General features: G+C 41.6%; 1 protein-coding gene across 3 annotated transcripts in view; it reads left to right on the top strand.

Moving 5' to 3' along the window:
• PDE4D (phosphodiesterase 4D) overlaps positions 1–18654 on the top strand; it is a 1494598-nt gene that overhangs the window by 1416167 nt on the left and 59777 nt on the right. For all 3 annotated transcript variants that reach the window (XM_078675125.1, XM_078675126.1, XM_078675127.1), the window contains 2 exons: positions 6047–6140; positions 17227–17399. In XM_078675125.1, the coding sequence (XP_078531251.1) occupies positions 6047–6140; positions 17227–17399 (267 nt within the window). The remainder of the gene's footprint in view (positions 1–6046; positions 6141–17226; positions 17400–18654) is intronic.

The following is an 18654-nucleotide window of genomic DNA, read 5'->3' as shown; positions in this document are numbered from 1 at the left end:
TTGGCTTTTTCTTAGAACATGCATCTCACTCCGCTTCCAGGCATGGCACCTCCATCATTGAGTAGTCTACCTATCAGATAATCTTTCAAGGTGTTCTGAAGTGAACTTTCATGGTTAAAATGGACATAATGAGGCTGCATATGATTGCCTTTTCTCCTTATGTTCAGCATTGGCTATAGGGGCGTCTACCTGAGGTGAGCTAAAGTATAATACGTGGAGATCTTGATAATCTCGGCAGACTGTTTGACTACTCATTCCATTTCAAAATGTTGAAGGGGCCATACGGTGAATGGTGTCACAAAAGATCTTAAAACCAAAGCTGATGTCATCACACAAGCATTCTAGAATGTCTATTTTGGTGATTGTTAGAGATGTACATAGACCTAGAGAACTTTTGTTTGTCTGAACTGAATGGCCCCATTATTTTTTACGGGACTTTTCTTTCTTTTTATCCCCTAAGCTACCTTATTTATCCCTTCAAATGCTTTCTGAGAGAATCTGTTAGATTGCCATCTATGTTTGCACACTTTTCTTTTTTCAGCCTCTCTGATAGACAGCAGTGTACTTATAATTTGAACGGTGAGAGATCTTGCTATTTTGACCTGGCCCCAGTGTGTGCCAGATCATGCCCTCTAATGCCGAACTCGAGTGAATATAAATAACATCATCCTCTTAAATTAAATCGAGCACTAGAAAGGATATAGCAGCCACCCACCCTAGTTATTTGGGATTAGCACATTCTGGCCTGTTGAAAATGCCAAAAAGATGGAGTTACTGAATGCAGGACTTCAGCTTCTGGATAGTTAAGATTCTCTGAAGCGGGAGGAATACAATCAGGATTGATGCCCTAATTTTTGGCTAAAATAGGTAAATTCCTGCGTTTCCCTAATGTAATTAGGACCAAACAGGCACTAATAGCAGCTCTTCTGCCATACCAATGGTCTACCTGATCCAACTCCTTGTGTGTATGTCATTTGTCTCCCTGGAGTTTCTAGGCATGTTACCTAGCTGAGCCTGATGGCATTAAAATGTCCCTCAAAAGCACCCAAAGGCAAATTTCCCTTTTCTGAACAACAGCAGGAACCGTTTGCTTTGATGGCCACAACCCTGTCTAATTATTTTATCTATATATATTGGAGTTTTTTGCATACTGATATCCTGTAAATCTGCTGCTAAAACTCCAAACTTGTTGATTACCTTCTCTTCGGTCAATGGACCCTTTATTAGTTACCTGAGAGATAAGAAGGATTTCATGCAATAAAGGTAAGATTATTAAATGGAGTTTGAGGGTTTGGTTACAGACTCCTAAACAAGCTGATATAGATGAGTCTCAAAAGCATATTATGAAAATATAAAATGACCAGAATAAATCAGAATCTCCTAATGAAATTCAGTCTAAACAATAGAAAGCACACCAAAAACTCAGTGGCGACGATACAGAAAATGAGTAAGAGAATTTGAAGATTTAATTGCAGTATTTGATCCTCCTGCCTAGTCTCTGATATAATTTAACTTATCCTACTCTATACTAAATTCAGGAAACCCTAATCAAGCTAAGGGAAGCAAGGAACAGGTGTCAGCATAATGAAGGCTTTTGTAAAAGTACTCCAGTTCTAAAGAGTATTGCATGAAGCCACACAGTGAGAGGAATAACATAAAAGGCCTGCCCCTTGTGAAATCCTAAAAGTCTCTGCTCTCTAACAATATAACACCTATTATCACAAAAAGTATACAAGGTAACCAGTGTCATCTTCTCCAGTACATTTCTTTTTCCCCTGTAGAAAATTGGCAACATTCAGCTCTTCTCTCACACCTTCAGTTGGGTACAGTCAATTGACTTTGAACAGCCCTTCTCTACCATGAGAACTTGTCTCCCACTTCATTAACGCATCCTATTCTTGCCAAATTTCCTCCCCTACCTTACGATCGCTACAAATAAACAATGCCTTTCGCTAGCTAACGAAGCATTAAATCTGCACCTGCAGAGGAGAGAACATGCAAGCAGCACCATTCTCGTGAAAGTTAAATAGTGAATCCCAGGAACTTGAGGCCTGTAATCATGCTACCTTAGCACAGCAGTTAAAGTGCACTTGACATCTTGAAGATAAGTGCACACACATTCACACTTGGTACATATATGGAATATCATGTGGAATAGAATCATGACTACATATAACTGTGTTGCATCTTAAAACATTCATACAGCTATGAACGAGAACTGAATATTTACTATATCTTCAACATTAGTATGCACACATTAAATGATTCTATTAGGTTTTCATCATTGAACATTTCAGAAATTCATTTGGTATCCCATTGTTTATTAGAATGTTAGACATAAAATAAATCAACTGCCGATCTGCGCCAATCAACATACATACGTGACATGTAAGGGTAGAATCAAATGTAAGCTGTTTCACTGCCATTCATTATATTCAGTACTATGAGCAAGGGACACTGAGTAGCTGCCTTGGAGGGGTTTAATGACTGTGGATGTGATGGGCATTGTGTTCCACAACCTAAACAGATTGTTTTACTATTATGTTCCACATTAAAAGTGGATTGTTGAGTAACTGTCAAAGTTATTTTGGAAAGAACAAAAGGGAGCAGGGCTAAAACTTCATAATGGCAACTCAGTGTGTATATTTCAGCAATATCCTCTGGTTTTCATCCTTATGTAGGGGATTCCTAACGGAGTAATGGCCAAAATAAAGTAAGACATTCCAAAAAGCTGTTATTTTCATTTGCTGCCTCGTAACTATGCGCAATAGAGGTGAAACAAGGTGCTTCACAGGCAGACACTTATTTTGTGCTGTTTGAGGATTTGCAGGTTCTGGGACTTTGGGAGAGAGTGAGAGCAAGCAGTTGCTGACTGAAACATCAGGAGGTGCTGAGCTTCAGAAACGGCTGCACTGTGATTAACTACAGTGGATGGACTATGAAAATGTGCTTTAATAAATGCTGCCCCCAACTAAAGGGTTATTCTTCGGTTTTATTTCTATTCGGATTTTATTCCAGAATTTGATATTCTAGACTTATTTGCTCATCCTGTTGCTGGTGGCAGAGAGTGAATGGGCGTCCCAGATTTAACCGGACCAGAGCTTTGTTTTTCACCAGTTGTCCTGGTACATTTGACGAAATTTAACATATGATCAGATTTTCAGAGAAGGTGAACTGGACAAAGAGGGAGGCTAGTTTTCATGTGTTCCAGTGCAGGATTGGGTAACATACCCTAACAGAAAGCAAGTTAGTTAACACATATAATATTGTATGTAAAGGATATATTTAATTTCCGTTACTGTTTGTTTGCGCTTTAATTATTACAGCTGGCAGGCACCCTCAGTTGATACAATATGCAGTCCCACTTCTATGACTGTGGAAGTTCCTGATTTTTGCTTTTCAAGATCCGATCATCCTGTGTTTGGGGGTGTTTCAGAACCAACATTATTTTATTTATATGTATGAAGCAAATGAAAGCGTGGTGTAGATCAGCATTTCTCCTTTTAAGTTTGGTCCTTTCAGTGACTGGTGGCCTGACAGATGTAGAGTAGTTGCCCATGAGGAGGATTTCCACTGCAAGTGAATATCACCACTTTTTTTAAAGAGCACACATAGTGAATGCCTGATAGCAGGCCCTCAGATCGCACCAGAGTAGTGCTTAATTTGAGCCAGTAGTTTCCAGTGCTAGGAACTGACAATTCTCAACACAGAGTTTGTAACTGTATGCCACAAGGTTGCACTGTCTAGCTAATTTAGAGATGACCACAAGAACAGTTAATTATTAATTCAATATACGTTAAAAATGACCATTGTTATAGCCTTGGGGGCCTGAGAAATTCCCTGTTGTCACACTTGTAGGAGTGTGATGGTTAGTAGTTTTGTTGTTACTATCATTGGCAGCATGGCAGGGGTAATGAGCGGTGTAAGCAGCAGTGGCCTCCTGACGAGAGCCCTGGCGCTTTTTTTTTGTTTCTTACAAATTAAGCACTGCATCAGAAGCACAAAAAGTAAAACGTTTGAGGGAACTATCTAGGCAGATAGAATTTCTCACGAAGTAGTAACAATTCCCTGTCCATACTTAGGTAGCGGGTGAATGAGACTTTACCCAAATGCAGATTAATTCCCGAACAAGATTGTGCCAGAGCCTAAAATAGTCCTTAAAAGGAATTTCTGAAGTCGAATATTGCAATAGACTAAAGAGTACACTGAGAAGTCCCACTCCATTAGACATGCCAATATCTTCTTTCATCAAGAAATACATTTTAGAGACATATGCTTAAACAATAAAGAATTGTGTTAATTTTCTTAATAAACCTGTATACGAAACGTAAACATTGTCTAGCCAACAGAACATGCGTGCTGATATCTCACATTTTGTCCTCAGTATTCAAGAACTGTGACATGTAAGTAAACTTTTCGCCTTGTTAATTCTGCAACTTTCTTAAATCACTGGCTTAAAATCTGCTAAAGCTAAAGTTGGTGTTTGACTGATCCCTGGTGACTTTCATTCAACAACCGCAAATGCAATGCTGCCACAAATAACACTATATGGTGTGACATACCTGGTAACCGGGCAAAGGGGTAGCATGATCACTCATTGAATTAGACTGTTGTCATAAGAGGCACACGTGAGCAGCATACTCAGTACAACTTCAGGGCCCTTCTATAGGCCTCCCTTGTCTGTTGCACAGTGATTTCTTCAGGAGAAGGAAGAATGTTGGCAAATATCTTTTTTGCTATTGTGAATTTCAGACTCCCCAAACAGCACAGTGTTCACATTTGCCCACCTGGAAGGGCCACAGTCAGCCACTGCTACACATTGAAGCTAGATCTGTTAGTGTCACAAAATTAATTTAGGTAGCTTTCATCAACGTGAGCCTAGGCACACTGACCTCATATTCACTCTTATAAGCACTACGTTCACCTGTATTATTGCATACGTCCCACCGTAGTAGCAAGCCACATATGCGTACTGTTGAATTGCTAAGAACATCGATCCAAATCCTCAATCACAACCTGCTAATGCAAAGCCCTTTGTGCTAGGATTGCTTTGTCCAATTGCCTCCATTTTTCTTTTTTTAGTTTTATACGGCGCCAACTCGACCCCAAAGCATCAGAGTGCTTTACATGAGCACCAGTTAACGAACACATTCATTTTTTGTTAGGCATTGGAGATTAAGTGATTTGCTCAGAATCACATGATGTTGAGCGTCCCTGCCGAGACTCGAATCCGGTTCCGCAGCTTCGAGGTCGACCACTCGAGCCATTAGAGTACATCCTCTCCCTTTATTTTGTTTTATTTTTATAGTGAACATTTCCCATGTGTTGGTTCAAACTGGGGAAGATTTTTGCCCTATTTGCAAAAGTGATCTGGTTTCAGGAAATGTACAGGATGCACGTCTAGCTTCTTTGTTGGCAGATAACAATTAAGAAATTACAGCGTAAAACATCTTAATTTATAATACACTTGAGTGACATATTTAGAATTTCCCTGTCTGTGCCTTTTCAACACAGGTTAGTGTGTGTTGGTTTTGTAAAGTGGAGCCCTTTAATTGAACCGTTTGCTGCTGTGCATACCAAAACACTATCAGTTCTTTTGAGAGGTTTTGAACAGATTAACATGGTTTTAATGGACTTCTACATGCGTGTTTTCAATAATTTGTCACACAAAACCACACTAATGGAAATGCACCTATTACCGTAAAATTCCTACAAAACTGAAAATATCTGGTTCATCATTGCTTTCTTTGTGGTTTTTAAGAAGCCCCCCTGTTACTAACACATTTAAATGAGAAAATTAGTTGAAGTTTGTCATAATTATTCTCAGAATATCTATGTGACTGTGCCAATGTTGTTTAACATGTGTACCATTTCACAGCTTAATTTAGTCATATAGTCATAATATATATATATATATACACACACACACACCCACATATATTTATATATATATGCATTGATTTGTCGACATTAAGATCTGCAGTTGTCTTCACCTACTGTTAAATATCGTGTTTTAACTCTGACGTATTTTGTTTTTCTTTTCCAGTTCAAAAGAATGCTCAACCGGGAGCTTACGCACTTATCCGAAATGAGCCGGTCTGGAAACCAGGTCTCCGAATATATATCCAACACATTTTTAGGTGAGGCCAATCTTGTGTTAATGAAGACCTTGTGGTGCTAATCCTCCTAGCTATGACGAGATAGGGATTAATCCCCTTCAAACCTCCTGCTCTCTCTGGTATTGTAATGCATTGTTACATAAGATGGATGGAGACTAAGCCATTGAGCTGGAAGATGGCCGTAATAGGGCAGAATGTGGCTAGACCTCTTTTGTTTGATATAATTGGCTTCTCTGCAAGAGGCTAGCTGATGGACGCTTGCATATCTCCTGCATGCGAGGGGTGATCATTTGCAACCACACCGTTCATAGATCTGCCTCCCCCCCATTGTTATCCGACAATAGGAAGCCATATCAAGCCACCACAACACAAAGAAGCCTGGGCAGGGAGTGCAGCAGAGCCCAAGATTCAATAAATCTCAACACTTAAAGATTATGCTAATGTGTCGTTGGAAGGATCCAATCCCTCCCACGCGCTCTGCTGCGTACCCGCATCCTTCTGAAGGCGGCGCGAGCTCCCCGCCCCGGCTCATCGGCATGCAGGGCAGGCAGCGGGCTGGTTTCTCGGTATTCCCTGTCTGTAGATAGAGGGCTGATAAATATGGCTGTGTCAAGCCCTGAGCAGGGGGCTGCTGGGAGAGTGCCTTTCGCGGATGTATCCGCGTGGGCGGAGGGGGGAGACAGCTCTCGGAAAACCCCGACAGGCAAACGCAGCAGTGTCTGGAATCCGCCCTCTGAAATAATGCAGGGCAAGCGATTCGAAGAAAGCAGTGCGACATGGAGCCTCTCCTGTCCCTGCGGTTTAAAGAGGGACCCTGCGTGTGACGCAGATGGATGCATTTGAGCACTGCCTCACGAGCCTGCATTAGGAAGACTTCATGTCACTGTGTAGATATGTGCTCTGCAAAGACTCACAATTGATTCTTAGCATAAATGTATATGTAATTTAAAACATTCATAATAAAATTGGGTCACATAGCAGACAAGCTTAGCACACCGCTGAAAATGTAGTGTGTATCAGCATAGAGTCTGCACTGTAGCCACTGTTCAAGCCCTTTACGGTTAAATACATGTAGTGGGGTACTGAATTTTTATATTGAACATGTCTCTGTCTAGTCAAAATCTAGGTAATAGATCCGTAAAATAAGTTGCCTTCCGAATCTCGATAGCTGTGGTTTGTGTTTATGTAATTAATGCTCCTAAGTATATAATCACTTTGGATCAGAAATGGCTTTTTTGAAAGTTTTAACGAGTGCATTGTGATTTAAATCATTGATAGTGAAGAATATTCAAGCTACTTATCAAGCTCTGCAAATAAGAGAGAACATATGTGGCAAAAAAGTATTAAAAAATACACCATGAAAGTAGTGCCTGGAATATAAACATCAATACATAAAGTTTGGATTGTGATGTAAATCATTGCAAAGAAACATAACCCAAACATGCTACTGCTCAAGTTTTGTAAATGTGAAAACATATAAAAAGGCGGTATTATCAAAAAACACAAATAAATCGCACCAAAACCAATAGGTCTGGTGTGGGCTGCTAGCCTTTTGGTTTTGCCAGCGCTTATTTTATCATAGTTTTTGCAAAACTTTATTGTTGAGAAAACTGCCAGGCCCACGTTAATCTGAAACAAAAATTGTCTTGAAGCAAAATTATTTTTGGGGTCTCAAAAAGCACTGAACTCTATAGTAGTCCTTGGAACCTAAGGGAACTATTTTGTGGATGTGCTTCTTTTGAGAGGGTAGAATGCCATCAATCACTCATAGAGAAATAAGCCAAAGGCTGAATTGTGTTGACCCACTGCCCCATGCTGTAGAAAGCAGATTAAATGTGAACCACACAATAATTGACCAATGTACAAAGAAAGTTATCTGAAAAGCCCTGATAAATAAGAATATTACAGGCATAATTATAGTAAAATCAAAAGGTCTTAGCTAATGGCAGGCCTAATAATGACAGATGGGATAAATGGCCAAGAATGCAGCCATAAATATATAAAGTTTGCATAGAATAGAAACTTAGTTCCGCCACTCTCCTGGCTGTCTACAATCTAGAAAAAGGTATATATGCTAGAAGGGGTAGGAGGGCGAGGGGACTAGGAAAGAAAATTTGGGAGCCAATATCGGCCTGGAAGGAGGGTATGGCTGGTAACTGATCTTCTAGACTATTAGATTGCTTTATCTTAGTTGTTTTATGTTATTGGACACGATTTTGTATAAATATCAGATCCCGCAATTAGCAGGAATATGGTAGACTATGGGTGGGCTAGGTTGAGATTACTGATGCATTTTGGTGGGTACTGTAATATGGTGCTGTAAACATTTGCTTTCTGTATTGTGCTGTGCGTATGTGCAAAAATCAAGAATCTTAGTTCCGCTTAACTTTTGCCTCCATTTCTATCACACACAATGTACCCAGCAGTAAAGTCCCATCATGCTTCAGTCTCACCCCACCTCTCCTGAAACCTGATAATTTGGTCTAGCCCAAGTGGTGGTATCATTTCCCGCCTAGAGTCCCTTCTTCCATGTCTCGCTGTAAACATTCTCCATAGAAAATGTGACCCAGACATGGCTTCTAACATCATAAAGAAACAAATACAAACCACTATAAAAAATAACCAACTAATAATATTTAAAACCGATGATTGGCCTTTGCCAGGTTGTTGTAAGGCAGGCAACATCGTTGTCATTAAAGTGAAGTTCTTCTGTGTATCAAACAATTTTGTGTTGTCAGTAGCAGTTGGCCTTTTCTGGGTTTTCTATGGTGAAAATATGTGTTTTTTATTTCTGCTGTTATAATGTTCTTTCATCTTTTGACATGGACATTGCTATGTGAAAACATGTATTTGCTCAATGCATATTATCTAATTATGCATCCTTTTGTGCAAAAGTGGCAGTATATTGGAAACACTGTTACATTCCATTCACATTGTCAGTGTTTTCTCTTCAGGTGACAGTCATGTAGTATTTATGCCCTATTAAGCATAATAATACATGCATTCAACACCATAAGTGTATGGAAATAGACAATCCTATGTCTGAAATTTTACAACTCTGCCTGTTGTTAATCAGTGATTAATTAAAAAAAATGAAAGTGCCAAAACCCTCTTCAGGAGCCCCACTTCCACTTGCACTGCCCGTTGCCGCTATCCGTGCTTTCAATTACAATAACAACTAACCATCACACTCCTTCCTACAAGTGTGACAGTTCTGATTATTTCATGCCCCAAAAGCTACAAGAATGACTTTGGCTGCAGGTATTAGTCATTTTTAATGTATACTGAATTAATAAACAACTGTTGTTGTGCTCGGCTCTAAATTAGACAAACAGCGCCACCGTGTGGCAGACTGTCATAAGTGCCAGCGTTGAAAATTAAGTGCCAGTGCTGAGCACCAAAATCCACCTGCTGAAATTAATCCCTGTGCTGGCGCTAGTCTTGGTTATGGCAGCAGCTTTTAAGTTGGACCATCCAGTCATCGAAACAGACTACATGAGTTGATGAAAGGAACCACAAGTAGAATAATTTGTTAGGTAAATAAGAAACCCCACTGTACAAGTGGGGCAGTCTTCGTGAATTACCCCATTTTAATATCTGAAAGCCACATTGGAACAACTACAAACTGTGCAAAATGCAGCTGCATGTCCCGTTTCAAAAGCTCCAGGAAGAGTCCATATGTCTCCAGTTCAATGCAGACTACATTGGACACCGATCAATTTATTTATTATTTATTTTAAGCATTTATAAAGCGCAGCTGTCACCATTGCAGGCATCCTGGCGCTATGAGATAAAAGAAACCGGAGGAGGCGGACTAGCAGGGGAATAGCCAAGTTTTTATCCTCTTTCTGAACGGGAGGAGTTCACCGATATGCCTAATCTCGATGGGCAGAGTGTTCCATAGTCTGGCGGCAGTCACTTCAAAGGATCTGCCTCCAGCTCTAACCTTCCTGAATCTGGGAACAACTACCAGTTTGGCGTCGGAGGATCGAAGCTGTCTAATAGGGGAGTACCAGGCAAATTTAGATTGCAGAGGAGCTGGGCCAGCCCCATGGAGAGCCCTAAACACTATACAGAGGGCCTTAAATTGGATCCTCTGCCTTATAGGAAGCCAATGCAGTTTTGCCAATGCGGTTGCTCCATGAGAACTTCTTGGAAGCCCCAGGGCCAGTTTAGCTGCCGATGATTGGACCCTCTGGAGCCGATCCAGCAGGAACTCAGGGGACCCTAGCAGGAGGGAGTTACAATAGTCCAGCCTGCTAAGGATGGTGCATCTAACCACCTGCGCACGGGCACAAGTAGGTAGGAGGGGCAGGACTTTCCTTAGAGAACGGAGGATGGCAAAGCAGCAGGCAGATGTTTTTTGAACATGTGTCTCCATGCTGAGTCTCTGGTCCAACATGACCCCTAGATTCCGAACAGATTCCACTGGCCGTACCGAAGTCCTGGTTTCCGGGGGCCAGAAGTTCGATGGAAAAGGTTGAGGAGTCCTAGTACCGGCAGTAAAAAGCACCTCCGTCTTTCCTGCATTAAGCTGAAGGGAATTGTCCTTCAGCCACCTAGACGTTTCACGCAGACAATTATGTAAAATCTCCAGGGAGGTAGAGTCCTCACCTTCCAGGGAGAGAATCATCTGCGTGTCGTCGGCGTAGTTCACAATTTTGATGCCAAAGCTTTTGATAAGAGAGATCAGAGGTCTAAGATAAATATTAAAAAGAATGGGGCTGATAGCCGAGCCCTGAGGGACTCCATGTGATACCAGGGAAAAGGCTGACTGAAACGGTGGCATAGAGACTGCCTGCTGCCTATCCTTCAAAAAAGAATGGAACCAGAGCAGCGCGGTGTCTCTCACTCCTGCCTCCCATAGCCGCTGCTGATCAAAGATCAAAATATATTTCATAGCTATGGTCTTAGTACACAGAGCCCTATATTTGGGCTGCCCTGAATGTTTAGATTCTAAATTTCAGTAAAATGCTCCAGTTCGCAGTTTATGTTGTAGGCATCAACATCTGATAAACATTCCTAGAACTAATACGACTAGATGGGATGACAAAGGCTTTTCGGTGGCAACTGCTAAGCTGTGGAATATCTTGCCCCCTTCTCTTTGGTCACAATCAAACCTATCTAAATTAAAAAAACAAAAAAATAAAATGTTCCCTTTCTGGGAGCTTTCTTTCTTTCACCATTTGTTGCAGTTAACCTGATTTAACTTAGCGCTTCGATACCTCGGTGATGGTATACTGTGTAAATACATATTCATGTAATAGTTATACAGTACAGCTCAAAAATCCATGTCACATTCGAATTCACAGAGTAACAGGATCATGTTGAACACAAATCACGATAACGCACATCAATAAGAGCCTGAGTGGTTAATGTTGATCAGTCGTGGAAAAGTCTTAAGCCGCATGAAAAATAATCTTGTTTATTTCCTCCCTATGCATTTTGCTTATGCCTAGGTACCCCATGTTTATGCAGGTTATCTATGCCTACATAAAGCCATTATATAAACCATAAATCATACTTTAAACAATCATGTACTTAGAAAGTGCAGTCATTTACCCCTGCTCTGTGTAACTATACATTCCCTTACTCACTCCATACCCCAATTATAAAACTTCATTTTACCACTGTCAGCCATCTGGTAGGAAATCCATATGTGCCTGAACCACATAATATAAAGATATAACAAATCTGCCCAAGCAATCCTATTTTCAACACAGATATGTATTATGTAGACATTATTAAATACATGATACCATTTTGTATAGTGGATAAATCATTAGAACTAGTGTTTTTCATATCCCTTGCACATGCTCTTTGTTTTATTTCAATGCTTTGCTCTGCGGATCTAGAAAGCAGTTCAGACCAATTCAAAGTAAAGAAGGCTCTGAACGCACATGGAAACCCACTGTTTATTTAAAATGGATGTCCGACACCGCCTTCTGCTTGAGCTGATCTGCCAGCCCTGCTTAGAGCACTGCACCTCGATGGATGCAGACTGTGTGCACATGACTGGAAGCATCAGCATCAAGCCATGCCAGTGAGTCAGTGCAGCTGCCCATGGTGGTTTCTGCTCCAGAACTACTGTCATGGGGCCAGGGGGTCAAATACAATAAATCATTAACATTGTCCCTTGTTCAGTTGTGCTTGAGGAGTCATTGTCTTACCTTTGTCTTCTCTTTGGTCCACTCAGTGAGCAAAATGTAGTTTGAACACCACTCATTTTTAACACCCCTTCAGCCACCACATTCCATTCATTCATCATCAGTGTTTTTTTATTTATTTATTAAAAGCCTTAGGAGGAATTGCAGTCCGGTTTACTATTTAAGAACTGTCTTTGCATGATATCACATACTCAATTCTTTGAAGGCACCCAATTCCTTGCAGGGCATTTTGTAAAATCCCGTGCCCTGACGCGTCCAGAATCCCCATAGCATATGGTTTACTGTGAATCACTTCCTGGGTTGAGAGGCGAGTGATATTTATTCACTGCTGATGCGCGCACATTCAGCGCAAGCTCTTACATTACATGCATTGCCAACGTAAGAGCTCGGAGCCCCCAGTTCTTAATTTGTAAAAAAAAAAAGAAAAGTGTCAGGGCTCTTGTCAGGAGGCTTCTGCAGCTTGCACCACCCATTGCCCCTGCCAGCGTTGCCAGTGGCAGTACTTTCACAACTACTAGCCAGCACACTGCAACAAGTATGACGGTTCAGACTATTCAAGGCCCTCAAAACTATAAAAATGGCTTAGGTGGTAGGTATTAGTTGTTTTAATGCATACTGAATTGATAAACAATTGCTGTTCTGCTCATATCCAAATTATACAAACAGTTACACCTGCCATAAGGGCCAGTGTCGACAATTAAGTGCTGGTGCCGACAATTAAATGCCAGTGCCGAGCACCGGAAACCACCTGCTCAAGTTAAGCAGTGGAGCCCACACCCACGTTAAGCAATCAGTAAACATTAAAACCCTCACCCTAATTGTAATGGAATGCTGCATTGCACCAAGCATTGCTTTACTCTTTTAATTAATGATTATGTAGGGTATATGTTACAACCTTCATAAAACATTCCCCATTTTCACTATGACATGCAGCCTTCCTTATGCATTTATATTCTGTAGACTGGTCTGTATTGTTTTCCTCCATTGTATGCCTCTGCCCCATCATGAGCTAAAGACTCAGGGGCAGATTTATGATACCTGGCGCATCCCCAGGAATGCGCCAGTTATTTTGCGCCGCTACTCCGCCACCCATGGTGCGCCGCATTTACAATGCGGCGCACCATGGGGCAAAAACGGCACAGATGCGTGACGCATCTGTGCCGTAAAGGTGGCGCATTGCTAGAGTTGCATCGCAAGCGCGACGCAGCTCCAGCAAGGCTCGGGGATGCCCCATCTATACAATGCTGCGTCAAGACCTACGCCTGGGTTTTGACGCAGCATTGGCCTGAAAGTGACTGAGTGAAATCTTATAGATTTCACTCAGCCACTTTTGGAGGCGCACCTGCCCCGGAACGCCCACCCTGCGCCGGAACGCCCACAAGTGGCACAGGGCTTTACAACGTGACGCATCTGCCTAGATGCGTCACGTTGTAAATGGGTCATAGGGATGCGCCACGTTTACGCCGCAGTTGCGTGACGCAAACGTGGCAAATTCCCATCATAAATCTGCCCATTAGAGTGCCACAAGAAGAATCTCCCTTTATCTACAGCTTTGTGCTACTTTCTACTGACAAGGTGCATGAGCCCCCCAACAATCGATAGGCAACACCTATCAGGCCAACAGCACCCGCTTCCCTAGTCTGTTGGAAAAGGTGTAGATGCCTTCAGTGCATAAACCCTTCACACCAATCTCGCCACCCTTGCTCACTCCAGACACGCAACTCCAGTACTTAATGGCAAAAAGAATATGAAGTACCTGGGTTGAAACCCCTTGCAATTTCCGTTTCCCTGCTCACCACCTTTGCGTAGCCCTACATATCCCTGCTCAACACCTTTGCGTAGCCCTGCATATCCCGGCCCAGCACCTTTGTGTAGCCCTGTCTACCACCTTTGCCTATCCCTGCCCACCACCTCTCTGTACCCCTGCCAGCCACTTTTGCGTATCACTGCCCACCACCTTTGCGTATCACTGCCCACCACCTTTGCGTATCCCTGCCCACCACCTTTGCGTATTCCTGCCCACCACCTTTGCGTATCCCTGCCCACCACCATTGCGTATTCCTGCCCACCACCTTTGCGTATCTCTGCCCACCACCTTTGCGTATCTCTGCCCACCACCTTTGTGTATCCCTGCCCACTAGCTTTGCGCATCCCTGCCCACCACCTATCCCTATCCACCACCTTTGTGTATCCCTGCCACCTTTCTGTATCCCGGCCCACCATCTTTCTGCATCTCTGTCCACCACCTTTCCATATCCCTGCCCACCACCTTTGCGTATCCCTGCCCACCACCTTTGCGTATCCCTGCCCACCACCTTTGCGTATCCCTGCCCACCACCTTTGCGTATCCCTGCCCACCACCTTTGTGTATCCCTGCCCACCACCTTTCCCTATCCCTGCTCACCAACTTTCTCTATCCACTACCTTTCCCTATCCCTGGCCACCACCTTTACCTGGTATTCCTGATTTATATTTCACTTTTGTCTTCACACTCCTCCCACGCTGAACGCCAGCCTCCTCTTTACTGCAGAGCACGTTATGCTTTTCTCAAAGGCTATTTATAGACTAGTTCCTTGTATAATCCTTCTAGCCTGATTTATCTCTCTACCTAATAAAGCAGTGTTAATCAAAGCCAAGCGATCATTTTGGGGTATGTGTGAAGAATTGACTGGAGTTTTATTGCCTCTTACTTTGCGAGGCTGAAGGCTGATTTCACTTTCAGTGGCAGGATGCAAGCGCACAGCATCCCAGCTTCCTATCTGGGATAAGACCTAAACCCCATATGCTTTTGAAACCAGCTAAAAATATGACACCTTCAGTCCCTTACATATGTCTTTGCTGATTGACTCTCATAAAACCCATCACCCCACCAGGGATTTATGTTTAATCAATGACCTAAAAAGAAGGCTATACATTACTTCCCTGAGATGTAGCTATATGTAGATATATCAATGTAAAGGCAGAGTTGTCCTTATACAATTGTATGATTTTTAAATTAAATGGTGAACTCAAGTTCAATGTTTTTGTTGTAACTCACGCAAAACGTTTCAATATTGGGCTTGTGTTGATTTCACCTGTTATATGAATAAAGAAAGAAGGAACGGAGGCACCAAAATACATTTTTAAACCATGCCAGCGGAAGTGGGAAATATAGTTTAAGATTTCCTCATCTGAAGTCAAAATAGTAAATACATTTTCACATATTTGTTTCGATGTAGTAGGTAGAGGGGGTTTGTAGCATCGTGTGTTAAAGGCCTGTCAGTCATATATTGATCTAACAGTTCTGTTCCCACCACTTTCCTGATCAGTAAATATTTATTTCGCACTACTATGCCGAGTTTAGAATCATGCCTTAGTTATGGACGTTCTACTCCCAGGATATCTCCTCTTGTTTCAACTTTTTTCATTTGGGCTGGCAGGTGGTTGTCAGATTGGCTCAGTGGAGGTTGCTACATAATTTATTCGGGGCATGTTTTCCAGAACGCTTTGTGCATGTTGCATGGCACTATATAATCTGACTTTCATATGGAATTGTAGTGTCATCACTGTTCACCCAGTTTAGACCATCCTTGAATCATGGTTTAGTAGCTTGTTAATTGGTCTCTAATTCATGATTAGGTTTGGGGTAGCTCCAAGGTGTGTCTCTTCTCAAGGAGACCTAGGGAGTTGAACATTAGTGGACTTATGTTTTTTGAGGTGGAGACCGAAGTAAATGATAGTTCTACATCAAAGGTTACTTCAACATTCCTCACATTTTGAGCTGGAGTGGTGTACCTGCGGCTGGGGGCCTCACCAAAGTTATTATGAATCGTTTTGATTCTCCAGCCAGTGCAATTTCGGTGTTGATGCTTTGGAGATACACAAATCTCCTCAGCTATTTGTAGATGTTGTTCATGCAGTATCTGGTGCTGCTTTGGTCCTGGCTTCAGGCGTAAGTGATATGGTGTCCTAAGTGTATATTTGAAATTACTAGTGATGCTTTTCAAATTGTGGATAGAGCCAACATTGATATTGAATGCTAGTGGTGACAAACATGTACACTAGCTGACTAAGGGACTCTGGTAGTCCAGTCAATTCTTTTAACCTACTCTGTAGAATGCCATTGTCAACCATGTTATAACTTGTGAATAGATTCAAGATAATACGTGTTGTCTGATGGTATTGCCTAAGATGATGAGAAGTTTGGAGATGAGTTCATTATATATTTCTCAGGGGTGGATCTTGATTGCTGATCTTGGAAGAATTTGTGCTATTATGAATTCTCTAGTTGTTTTGTCAATCCCCTTTCAAGAATGTTATGCCAGTGTTGAATGTTCATATTCGATTGCTAGTTGGCAAGTGCCTCTTGGTCTATTATTGTTTAAGTTAATGTTTTTTAGTGTTTGGTTGTTACTGTTGCCTTTTTTAGTGCTTGGTTGCTTTCTCGTTCATTGTCTAGGGATTTACTGATGATGTCAGTGATGGGCAGATTGCATTACCTATGTGGATGTGTAGCGGCCCCTCACTGAAGCTTTTATATTGTACAGCAATTTTAATTACCTTTCAAATTAGACCAGGAGGATTCTGCGATGTGCACGAATGTCAGTTGGTAGTTCACCTTATCTGGAGTATTTATGGGCACCCATAATATCATCATTTCTGATTCAAAGAACAGCATGTAGGGTTTACAGGTGGCGAGCAGGTAAACAATGCTTAATAGCAAGTGAACTGAATTGACCTCGGAGGGGGTTTTAACTCCAGTTCTCACAAGACTGAAGCTGTTTTCCTCTTCCCTTTGTCATGCAATATTCATATATTAACTAATCCATATGGCCCATTTTATTGTGTTAAAACTTAGGAGTTCCTAATGTTATAGTTCTCTCTGTTTCAAAACATAGTTGTTCTGTAATCTCTTCCAAAACAAATCCCATTGAATGATCTTTATTGGTCTACCGCTTTAGACAAACAACATGAAGTGGAGATGCCTACTCAGGCACAGAAAGAGAAGGAGAAGAAGAAGAGGCCGATGTCGCAGATCAGCGGAGTGAAGAAACTCATGCACAGCTCAAGTTTAACGAATTCGAGTATCCCACGGTTTGGAGTCAAAACTGAGCAAGAAGACATTCTAGCCAAGGTAGGAACAGCATGAACAAGCTGGCGTCTATGGCAAAAAGTGACAGTCATGGTGCCTTTAGACTTCCTGGTTATGGAAGCATGTTGTGATCAAAGGAAGTGACATGGGGTGGCCATTTCGAAGGTTACTCTACTTGATTCTTTCAGATGTGGCCAGTGACATCCATTTAGCCATCACTTTTTTATTGTACATGTAGGACATGCTTGACTCCATTTTATGAAGTTAATTTAATGACCGGGAACATCTAGTCACCATTGCAAATATCAATTAGATAGTTAGATAACTAACTGTTGCATTAAGAGTTTATTTTGTAAGCAGAGCATCCGTTCCCTAAATTATTTTATTCCCATGTAAGATTCTTGTGCTCTGAGAATGTTTCCCTACAGGCATTCACTCTTTAAACATAAACTAATTAGATTTGGTACAGTGTGATGGACTTGCCTCGCCCGCATATCGCGGGATGGGCACAGCACGTTGAAATTTCGCTGCGACTCAATGTCTAAAACTGATGCTGGTTTGTGGACACATACCATGTAATGGAAATATTGAAAAATAGTAGTGGATTGCTCATGAACATATATTACCACAAGATCACTATTATGCTCAAGTGTGTTGCAAATTTGTGTATCTGCAGAATATTGTAACAACACATTCTAATATACATTCATTCTTTTAATGTATATATGACAAAGTACAAAGTACCTTTGTGATTGATAGTTTCCTGCAGCCTTATAACATTACAATTGCTAGGTAGGTATGTACTTACTGATTACTAGTAAACTCCTTCCTCATATCTTGGTATTGCATTATAGCCCACTACTGAGGGTAATACTGGCTGTTAAAGGCTTAGAATTCTGAGATGCTAGAGAGGAACTATTATTAAGGAGTGAGCTTTTAATGACTGGTATATTATGGGCCAGGAGGGCTGTAATACTATTAAAAGGCATTCTCTCCTTACACAAGGAGCTCATCCACAGACGGAGCGGAGCCCCTTTACTGCCAAGACTATGGCAATGGGTGATTTGTGAGACCCCAAAAATATTTTTGCTTCCGCCAATATATTTTTTTCATTTATTTGTTTATTTTTTAGATGGGTGTAGACCTATCAGCGTTCCTAACTAAAGGTGTGCAAAAACATCTTCCCTTCCGGGTGAGAAAACTGATGATTCAGGCACTCGTCTTGTCCCGGATTGATTATGGGAATGCCCTATATTTAGGTGCGCCTAGCTCGGTAATTGTAAAACTTCAGACCGTG

The sequence above is a fragment of the Lissotriton helveticus genome, chromosome 2_1 (assembly GCF_964261635.1).
Source record: "Lissotriton helveticus chromosome 2_1, aLisHel1.1, whole genome shotgun sequence".
Classification (NCBI taxonomy): Eukaryota; Metazoa; Chordata; class Amphibia; order Caudata; family Salamandridae; genus Lissotriton; species Lissotriton helveticus.
The sequence above is the reverse complement of the archived record's forward strand: the minus strand, read 5'-3'. Positions and strand labels throughout refer to the sequence as shown.